The following is a 10,514-nucleotide window of genomic DNA, read 5'->3' as shown; positions in this document are numbered from 1 at the left end:
TTTCTTGTGTATCAAAGAAAATGCATAACAATGTCTTGCTTTTCCTTTGAACGAGGTCACTATAATGCTGTATTAAGTAGGGCACTCAGTTCCTTGAGAAATAATCAGACAAACTCCCTGGGCTTTCATTGGCTAAGAACCTCTACTTATAGTATAACTGTAGAGTCTTATTTTTACAGGTGCACATACAAAGAGCATAAATCTAAATATAGCTACATTGTACAGTGTGTGGTGTATTTACCCACATGTATAGAACAGCGTGTTTACATATTGTTTGAGATGGAGGGATGATGCCCCTTGTACTTTATTCTCATGCGTATGTAGCTGTCTTGGGATATGGAAACAGGAATGAATCACTCTGCAGTTGTGTAAGTAATGGGTTTCAAAAAGCCTTACAGTGGATTGGGGTGGCTTTTGGTTCTTCTAAAGCTCTTCCTGTCTGTTTAAATAAAATGATACATCTGACACCTATTTAAATGGATTCATCTACTTCACTCAACAGGATACTAGCAAATCCTGTTCATTAGTAAAACAACAATTAGAAACCCAGAGCTTGTTCATATAAAATGCCTCAGGGATTTTCCTTTATAAAGAAGAGATAGACCAGTAAATGGTAAAAAGTTTTTTAAAAAAATATGCCCTTGCCCTGTTCATACTGCTCTTTAAGCATCCACCTACCTTTGCATGAATATTTAATTGATTAAAAAAAAAAAATCAGTATCATAGTGAGAAAATAAGCCATTATGGGAAAGTACTATGGAATATAATAGGAAATAAACCAATACAATTCTATACAAAAGCAACATTCTAAACACCCTGTAGTTGCAACATTGAATTCTACAGAATACCTAAAAACCCAAAATATTATCATTTTCTATTTTACAAATTGTTAAGAATAATTTTTACAGCCATGTTTCTTTTTTTACTGAGACTTACTGATTTCACTTGTATGAAATGTCATGGCATTTTTCATAAGTATTTCACAGATGGAAAAATCAGTTTCTAGGGGAATCTGTTGTCAATGGACTTCAATAAACAATCACTACTTCGCTGTAACATTTGTAAAAAGGATGAACTACACAGTGGATCAAATAGCTCCATTTCCAAATGTGAAGGTTGTTCTGTGTCTCGGAGCTTCTTTTTATATTTCAAGTGGGAGGGGATACATATTTGGCAGGTAAAGAGTGACATCCATTCAGTAAGATAGTATGATTAATATAAAAAAACCCACAAGCAAAAACTAAAAGAAACTTCAAGGAAATTCTCCCAGGTGTAACTCAACTGGTTACTGCCTATTGTTCCCGCTCCCTGGGAATCTGTGCAAACTTAGCAAGGGGCCACGTGATCCACTCTGAGTGCACCCTTTTTGCCTCTCCTTCTTAACAAAAGGCTTCTGCAAAGCAAAGCTTTGTAGGCTGGACATCTGTCGCTGTTTGAGGGGGGGCAAGTTGGTCATTGAAAAGAAGCAGTGACCTGTCAGCCTTGATTGATAGCCACAAACCTCTGGTCTCGACCCCTCGTGTGGGAAAAGGGGTCCAGCCAAGGAAAGCCCTTATTCACATGCTAATTCTGGGCTATAAATACAGGCAAAGTGCTGAGGAGAGGCAAGAGAGGCAAGGAGCCCATCAGGAAAGGAAGCAGCTTGCTGCCAAAGATCTTTCTTTTTTCCTCCCTCCGCAACATTTAGGAGCAGAGAAGCTGGATTATAATGACGGCCATGGCTATGGCCAGCAACGTGCAGAAACTTTCCAACACCAAAGAGGAAAGGAAGGTAGGTCCTTTTATAGATTTACACGTCCATGGGCATGTGTGCACAGCATGGGTACTGTGCATAGCATGGGAACTGTGTATGAGTGTCTGCATTGTGCAGTACAGTTGCACAATCCTGTAACTGGAGATGATAATTTGCATGTGATAAAATATTAGAGACAAACAACCGCTTTCAATATAAAGGAGTTTAAGCAGCATTCTTGCCACAAAGGGATGTAGTCTCCTCCCACTCGCATTAATTTTACACTGAAATATCTTTTTTGCCATCAAAGTAACCTGATTGACACCAGCTTAAATGAAAGGAAAATCAAGTCCAATGCTTGTAGGGTCAGCTAAAACTGATGAGGATTAACAAAATGATAGTGTGCTGTCTCTCCTACACAGTGTCGTGTAGCCTTGTGATTCTCCAATACCACTTGCAGAATACAGCTCTTAAGGGTTAAAAACAAAATCAGGGGGTCTCCATCTGTGCCCACTGAGTTCACCAATGGGAGCTCAGCAAAGGCAGAAGCAGCATTAGCAGCTATGCAGTGATAGCATCTGGAAACTCAACCTCAGAAATGTTCTTTTTTTTTGTTTCCAGTTAAGAAAGCCGCTCATTGAACGAAAGAGAAGGGAAAGGATTAACAACTGCTTGGATCAGCTGAAGGAAACAGTTGTTGGTGCATTTCATCTAGATGTAAGTGTTAATTTCTACCTGGTTCTGCTACTTTATGATTTAAGAAATCCAAAATCCTACAGAATAAATCATCTTCACTGACCTACTGTATTCCTGTTTTTGACAGCAGTCTAAACTGGAAAAAGCTGATATCCTTGAAATGACAGTAAAACATCTCCAGAATATCCAAAACAATAAAATCATGGGTGAGTGAGTAACTTTGTTTTGCATCTTGTATACAACACATGTTTCCATATATTTAAGAGGTGGAATTTAGTATTAACCTTGGGTAGTGACTACACTGATGATACATTGACAGTTTTGCAAACATCCCTTTCAACCCTACAAGTGGTTTTTAGCCTTCACCACTAGAGGGGGATAAAGCCCTAATCAAACAGGTGAGTCATGTTTCTCCAAAAGGTTTTTTTCTTTTAAGCTTTATACTATTACTTATAACTGCAATTTAATTATAATCAGTACCGAATTATACAAGTATCTTGTATCTTGCCTTATACTATCATTTTTTGTTATTTCACTAATCTTTTTTTCTGAACATATTGATCCTTCTGGAAAAGCTCTACAGAACTGAATTGTAGACGTTAATTTAAAACTAGCTCTAATAAAGAAATTTTCATGAACAACTCTTAATATACTCTACAATAGAGTTCAGTATCATCAGCTCTGTTTTACAGATTAGGGAAACTGAGGTACATGGAAATAAAGTGACTTCCAAAGTCACCCAGAAGGCCATTGGCCAAGATGAAAATAGGGGCCCAAGTGTCCCCAAGCCCAGAGCTCAATTTGCTAGACACAGTAACTCTTGAGAAGTTACCATTTTTTTGTTTTTATCTTTTACCATCAGTATATAACAATATATCATGGCCTTGCTGAATGTTTGTAAACTTAAGTAAAGCATGGCTAGCTCAGTCTTTTAACTAACCCAGGTTGTCTCCTGTTCTAATACAGTGGATTCCAAAATGGGTTTTGAAGCTCAGCAGAGGTATAGCACTGGATATATTCAGTGTATGCACGAGGTTCACAATCTTCTCCTGACCTGTGAATGGATGGACAAGACACTTGGGGCACGTTTATTAAACCATCTGCTGAAATCCTTACCCAGATCCAGTGAGGAAACCTGCAAAGCAGCCTTAAGGTCTTCAACACCAGTGCAGCAATCTCCTGCAGCCCAGAAATCCCCTGTGGGTGCAAAGGGGAACACTCCCACATGCAGTCTATCTCAAGAGCAGTTCTACCCTGCAGAGGACAAACAGGCTTTGAAAAATTCAGTCCGGGCACCGGCACTCACTCTCTTTAGTCAGCCTGATATGTTGCCTCCCAGACAGATCCTGCAGCCAAATTTTTCACACAATAACCCTAGTATGGGGTCATCAGACATGTGGAGACCATGGTAAAATATGTTTAAAAATTTTCCTTCTAATCTTAGACACTCCTATATGTATCTTATAGATATGCCTCTTTAAAACACTTGTGGAGCAAGTCTGTTCCTGTAGGTGTGCTAAAGACCAGGGTACTTCAAGCCGAAGTAAACCTATATGTAGCCTGCATTGTAGAAGGCTGCTATTATTTTGTATTTATTAAATACATCTAAGTTATTGTATAGGACCCTCTCTTGGGCTTTTTAGTGTATATTAATTATATAACACTCTTGTTTTTTTATATTATTAAAAAAATTAACACCTTAATAAAAAGGAACACCAAGCAATGTCTGTCTTTTGCATTTTGCTTTCTGAATATGCATCTTTCAGATCTCACTTGCCTACCTGAGATCACCTGGAAGTGAAGATAGAAGACTAAACTCTCCTCCATTACTTCGGGGCAACCACAGTGGGATAACGGAAGGAGAATGTAGCTACGTTCTTGTGAAATGCTGCATTCACTAATAATCACATTTTAAAATGTGCTTGGATTCCACATATTTAGATTAGTATAAATATAAACTGTGTTCTCTCTATTGCATGTTCAAGATGTGCTCTAATTTGACCACCTGAATAGACAACTATTTTCAAAATAGTGAAGTAGCTAGAGGCTTCTTTCTCTCTCCTTTTTGCATACATACACACACACAAAATAAAATGGGGTCTGATGATTTCTGCCTATACAAATTGCTGAAAAATTACAAATAATTCATTGGGATTTTAAAACTAAAACTTTTTTTTAGTTGGCTGATGGAATGAATTATTCATGTATTAGTTTTGCAACTGTTTTAAAGAAAACCCAGCTAGCTGCACATATACACATAGACATGCACACACACACCTTGAGGAACTACACAGATCTTGTTACCATATAAGATTATAAAAGGTCAGATGCTGGGCTATCAATCTTGCCTACCTCCTTTGATTATACTTATGAGAGAGTCCCAGGTAGGAGATCAAGTAACCAGAAGATAAAATTCCTTGCAAATCCTACCAGTAAATCTGAGAGGCATTTGCTAAACTTGTAGGCAACATTTGGTCACAGTTGTTCAAGTCAAAGGCAGTTAAAACTTCTTTATAGTTAAAATAAAAGAGCAAGGGATCTCTTAAACAAGCACTCTGCATACTAATTAATGACCCTCCTCAGTACAGGGGGCTAATTATGCAGACTGATCTGTTTGATGATGTGTTGAAAGAGTGAAAGTCATCACCTTGGGTTTTAGCATCTTTTCTGTGAAGCTCTCCCCTTTTATCCAGCACTTTTGAAAAATGGTTAGAAATGGTAGCACAGAGATGGTAAGAGTAACAACTGGTTTACATGAAAAGAAGGTGCATTAGGGAACAGAGGCACAGCACAAAGATTAAACTGCTGTGACTTATGAAGTAGCTTTCTTAAGCTCATAGAGCTGTGCACATGTAGTAGGCCTACATTTCTTCTCCAGTTTAAGATCTATTAGTGTTCCTCCAAAACAATCTTCTTAGATAAGGTAACCTCCGGAACAGCTGATAACACATGTAATAGGACCCATTCCAGCCCCCACTGAAATCAATGGCAAGACTCCTGCTGACTATAGTGAGAATCAGATCAGGTCCCTACATATAGCAGACAACACTGAAACGTAATTTTCATAGTCCAAGGAAGCTCCTTAAAAATGCTGTTAAGAATGCTTCAGAATCTTAGAAGGGAAAGATCATTACATATCTTTACAGCTTGTTTATTATTATTTATTTCTGTGTATTATTACATTTTTGTGCATTTCAGTGAGTTTGGACAAAGGCCCTGATCCTGCATCATAATCCAGTACTGCAATTCCTTGATACATGTGTCAGGTCCAAGGTGCTCTATAGAGGCATAAGGAAACTTGCTAACAGATCACTGTACAGGATTGGGGCCTAAAGCTGGTTAGTTGCCCTTTTGTTTCTAGTCAGTTACACTTCCTGACTGATTGCATTTTAGCCCTGCTGCTGGGTAGGGATTCAGAGCATCACACAAGGATATATTTAAATAAAAGCATGTTCAAACCTTATGTCTTATCATTATCACCATATCAGTGTTAGGTTTTGCCATCACTAGTGTTAAAAGTAGCACCTAAGGTTACTGTAACACTGGTGAGAAGAAATATGTTTCTCTCTGCTTTTAATTTGCTTACTTTTTTCATTTGATGTTTTGTACCTAGGCAGCTTCATTGTGTTCTCTTCTTACTCAGTTTCTTTTTAGGTGAAGGGCTACCACAGCAGCAGGCGAGAGAATGCTTTTAAAATTAGGAAAAAAGGAATTGCAAGATTTAGCAATATGATCCAGGGAGCAGTTTTAAAAGGCGATACTACATTTTCTTAATTGTCTACATTTAATTTGGTGGCATCCCCTTATGTTATCTCACCACCAATATTTTAGTAACAAGTCTAAAACTGGTGCCCAGCACTGATTGATAGAACTTCTTTTGAGAACTGGAATTAGATGAATCTCTTGAAATATAGTACTTAAGAATGAAGAAAATGTTCCTAAAAAGCCAAAAGAAATTATTTGAAGTACTTCATTCACTTGAATCAATACATTATTTCAGTTTGGCAAAGCACTTCCACATTTGCTTCTAAATCATGTAGTTTTATCAAATCTAGCTTAATACAACATACAATTAGCTCTCTTTGCACCTACAGAGCACTTTTCAGCTGATGATCCCAAAATGCTTTGCAAAATACAATTAGCTGTGTTTTCCTAATGAGGAATAAAGTCTTGAAGAGGTGACGTGTCTTGTGGGCATGTAGCAATCATGTTACAGCAATAGCTCATGACAGAGCAGCAGCGCTGGTAACATGCTTTCAGAAACTGGTGCTGTTTGCTGTCTCATGAGAAACTGCTCACATCCCAAAGCTAAAGTACCTGACCTCACTTACATAAGCACTTATGTCATTACTATCATTCATCTTTCGCAGGACCACTATTTCCTAATCAGATGATTGATGAATCATAAGAAGAAGAAAACTCTCCTGTAACAACTGCACTCTTCACAAGCGTGTCATTATGGATTGTGCCTGTACGATAAGCAATGTGTGATCACTACGTGCTTGTAGTGTGTTCTTATACTTGCCTTTAGATGAGTAGATTGCCAGATTTCCACTTCTGGTAAGATCCTTTCTAAAGGTTCAAGCAATCAAAAAGTTCCTGATATTGCCAAGCAGTCCTCTTGCGGTGCTTCCTAGCCTTCCTTTGCATTGGAATACCATGCCCTGTGCCCTAAGTATGGTGTATTTGAGGAACAAAGCTTATAGGCACCTATGGTCTCTTTGGGGAACAACCAATTCTCCTGCACTTTTTCCCTCCTTAGATTTGCCTCTCAAATAATGTGTTTATGAGATCTGCCTAAATCTGCTCTTCTGAAGTTTGCTTGGTTTTGTTTTTTACTCTTCTGCTTTCTTTCTTTCATTTAGATCATGAACTTTGTCATTTCATGATCTCAGTTACAGCAGTTTCTGTTCATGTTCAGGTTCTCAAACAATTCCACCCGACTACTAAGGACAAAATTAAGAAGAATCTGCCTCAGGTAGTCTCTTCTTTATCTGTGCCAAGAAGTTGTTCTCAGCGCAGTTTAAGTACTTGCTGGGCTGTCTATTCTCTGGTATGCAAGTTTTTTCCAACAGATATCACAGGAATCCAGGTCTCCCATAACCACCAGATCCTGCAATTTGGACACTGCAGTTATTTATTTAACCAAAAAAAAAAAAAAAAAAAAAACCAACCCCAAAACACCTCATCCACCTCTCCTTCCTGGTTGAGTGGTCTATAGAAGACAACTACTGTGACATTGTCCTTGAAATGTTCTTTTTTTATCTTGACCCAGAGACTCTTAATAGGTCTAACTCCCATTTTGTCCTTGTCCTCAAAATAATGAGCTTATTTAATATACAAGGCAATGTGTGTATATTAAATATATATCAATATTGCAGTGGCGTGAGCCATCCCCACCATGCCTCAGTTACTTCAAGTCAGTCATAGTTATTGCTGTATACTAGGACTTCTGGATCTTCCTGCTTATTCCTCATACTTCTTGCATTAGTATTAAGCATCTGATATAACTAGCAGGCTGAACCACTAGCTTCCCTCTTCTGATCTTCTCTCTCCTTGCCAAGTTTCCTCCTAGTCCTGGATCTTTATCCAGGTCACAATGAAAGCCTGTGCCACTAGCCCTCAAACTCAGTATAAAGCCTTTCTCCCTAGGCTGGCACAATCCCCCAGGCTCCACAGAAGCATGGGGCACCCCCACAGCTGGGAGCTCCTCATCCAGGCTCCCACTGCACCAGCAATAAGGTGTGGTGAGATCTAATGAGCAATCCTACAGTTGCACCTCCTGTCACGCACATGTGGCATGGCAGAAGAGCAATTGTGTGGATTGCAAATTAGATCCCATTGCTCCTTTGCCTGCATGTGTAGAAGGGGCCTTAGGCAGTCCTGGACCTGTACTCCTCTAGCATTTCATTTATGAAGTCTAGTCCTGTGAGTATCTCACTTTAAAATGTTCATTTTGTCTGTGAAATTTGTCCATTGACTTATTAAACTATAACATTTCATTGCAATGAAATTTTTCCAGCAATCCACCTATGAGAGGCCTGGAGAAATGACCTATAGAGTTGCTGGTTTATACTTAATAGGCTCCATGTATGCCTACATACATAGAGTTCCCCTAACTCCCTGGGGTCAGAGGCCCCATGGCGTATGAGAGAGCAGCTGCTGTCTGCATCATGGTCTCCCCTAGCCAAGTGGATACCTGCAAAGGAGCTCCTTCTCGCAAAAGTGATTCCAGCTTAGAGGACAGAGAGAGTGGGAATGCACTCCTAAGGGAGTTGTATTTCCAAATGGTGGGGAGAAGGCAGAAGGAAGCACCAAAGAGACAAGACCTCACTGCAAAGTTAGAATTTCCTCTCCTAGTGGTTTCCTGACAGATGTGCACTTGGATTCCTCCATCCTCCAGCTCTGTTGCATCTCTTCAGCCATGAGAAGAGTATGAGGCAGCATTTGGCGAGAGACAAGACCACACCCCTGATTTGCCCTTGGTATTTCAAAAGCAGTATAATTTTACTTCTTACAGAGATTGTTATAATGGCACATCCTTGCCTCTTATGCATGCACACTCTGACCCCTTCTCCATGTTATGGGACTAAACAAGACAGCTGTTAAATTGTTTACAATGGAAAGATTCCAGAAAGCGAGCTTGTTACCTCTACACAAATGCTGTCACATGCTACAAAGGGCCATTACTGACTTTGGTAGCATAATAGAGCGGTAACCCTTTCACTTTTACAAATTATTTTTCCAGATTTGTATTGTATTTGTCACATACTCTTGACATGTGGCGCATATGCAAACTAAAAGGGTTTAATTGGAGATACTAAATAAAGTCACTCTAAACCTTCTTAGTCTCTTCATGGTCTCCATGTTGGCCTTTTTTATGGAAGTCTACCATAACCCCCTTCTATCCCATAGTTTCTCTACCAAAAGGAAAAGCCTGAAAATACCAATGAGCTTTGCAGAATGTCCTAACAGGATCAAATGTGGGTTCTGGTGAACCAGGCTGGGAAGCAAGTTCTAGCACAGTGGTCACCAACCAGCCAAATCTCAATCGACTGGTCAACCATGGAGCCTTTGACAGTCGATCTCAGTCTGTCAGAAGCTCCATGATTGGGAGCAGCAGGATTTACGTGGCTGGGCTGAGCCCAGCCTGGGCAGCTTGTCCAGAAGGTGAGGGGGTGGGGCAAGGATGGTAGATCCTGGAGTGCCTTTACTTAAAAAAAGTGATCTTCACCATAAAAAGGTTGCACACCACTGTTTTAGCATCCCAGACCGCACACAGGGATCATGGTGCCACCTGAAAACAAAACAGTCCATTACACATGACTTTTACTCTTCCTGTAGGAAGTCCCACAGGAGCACTTCTAAAGGCAGGTCATGAGAATGAAGTGTTGTCTGCTGAAGGCTACCTGCTGTGCTTGTATTCCTCTAGCAACTCACTCATGGGGTTTAGATTACAGTTTTTCAGGTGAGAGATAGCAAACCCAGAAGCCAGCTTCCTCAGTTCACAGGGAGTTGGTGGGTTAGGATACAGACTAATGATCCTGACAATGGCCCTGAGGAGGTGACCCTTCTCAATCTCTGCACTATCAATTACAGTACATGCAAAATGTAGCTTCTTGGTTTAGCTTTCCCTCAGCAAACTCTTCACCTACACATGCAGACACCAAGACTTCCAGGTCATTCATACACACCTTGGACTAATCAGGCTTTTTCTCTCAACTTCCTACAGGATGGGAAAGTAGAAATAGAGAAGCTGTTAGTTCTGTTCTTAAATGCATGGGAAGTGCCTGGATATTATAGTAGTATCACAGGACAATTTTCTCAGGAATGAGAGCCCCAGAAGGTGGAAAGAACTCCCAACTGCAGGATCTAAGACCCATGGCAAACTTCATCCTATTCCACTCCAAATCCAAAGTGCATTTATTTGACCTTTCTCTAACACAAAATAGTGACATGTGTACACAATATACAACATTAGAAAACAAAAGCACTCTGCTACACACATCTCCTCCGGGAGGAGTCTAGAGAAAACACCACTTGCCAGAGCTTTCTCTGAAATGCCTAAAGCTAAAGAAATGTTGAA

General features: G+C 39.8%; 1 protein-coding gene across 1 annotated transcript; it reads left to right on the top strand.

Moving 5' to 3' along the window:
• The first annotated feature begins 1,708 nt into the window (after positions 1-1,708).
• On the top strand, positions 1,709-3,840 carry LOC102374828 (transcription cofactor HES-6-like). The gene is made up of 4 exons (XM_025209397.1): positions 1,709-1,771; positions 2,354-2,449; positions 2,556-2,634; positions 3,395-3,840. Exons 1-4 carry the CDS (start codon positions 1,709-1,711, stop codon positions 3,838-3,840), a joined length of 684 nt encoding a protein of 227 aa, XP_025065182.1.
• The last annotated feature ends 6,674 nt before the right edge of the window (positions 3,841-10,514 follow it).

This window comes from Alligator sinensis, unplaced genomic scaffold (assembly GCF_000455745.1).
Source record: "Alligator sinensis unplaced genomic scaffold, ASM45574v1 scaffold572_1, whole genome shotgun sequence".
NCBI classification, from domain to species: domain Eukaryota; kingdom Metazoa; phylum Chordata; order Crocodylia; family Alligatoridae; genus Alligator; species Alligator sinensis.
Note: the sequence above shows the minus strand (reverse complement) of the source record. Positions and strands in the feature narration are given on the sequence as shown.

Excerpts from the sequence above, each read along its gene's own strand:
- LOC102374828 (XM_025209397.1), top strand. The coding sequence starts at position 1,709 with ATGACGGCCATGGCTATGGCCAGCAACGTGCAGAAACTTTCCAACACC. Across the intron at positions 1,772-2,353 it reads ACACCAAAGAGGAAAGGAAG|TTAAGAAAGCCGCTCATTGA; the intron begins GTAGGTCCTTTT and ends TTTTGTTTCCAG. Across the intron at positions 2,450-2,555 it reads TTGGTGCATTTCATCTAGAT|CAGTCTAAACTGGAAAAAGC; the intron begins GTAAGTGTTAAT and ends TGTTTTTGACAG.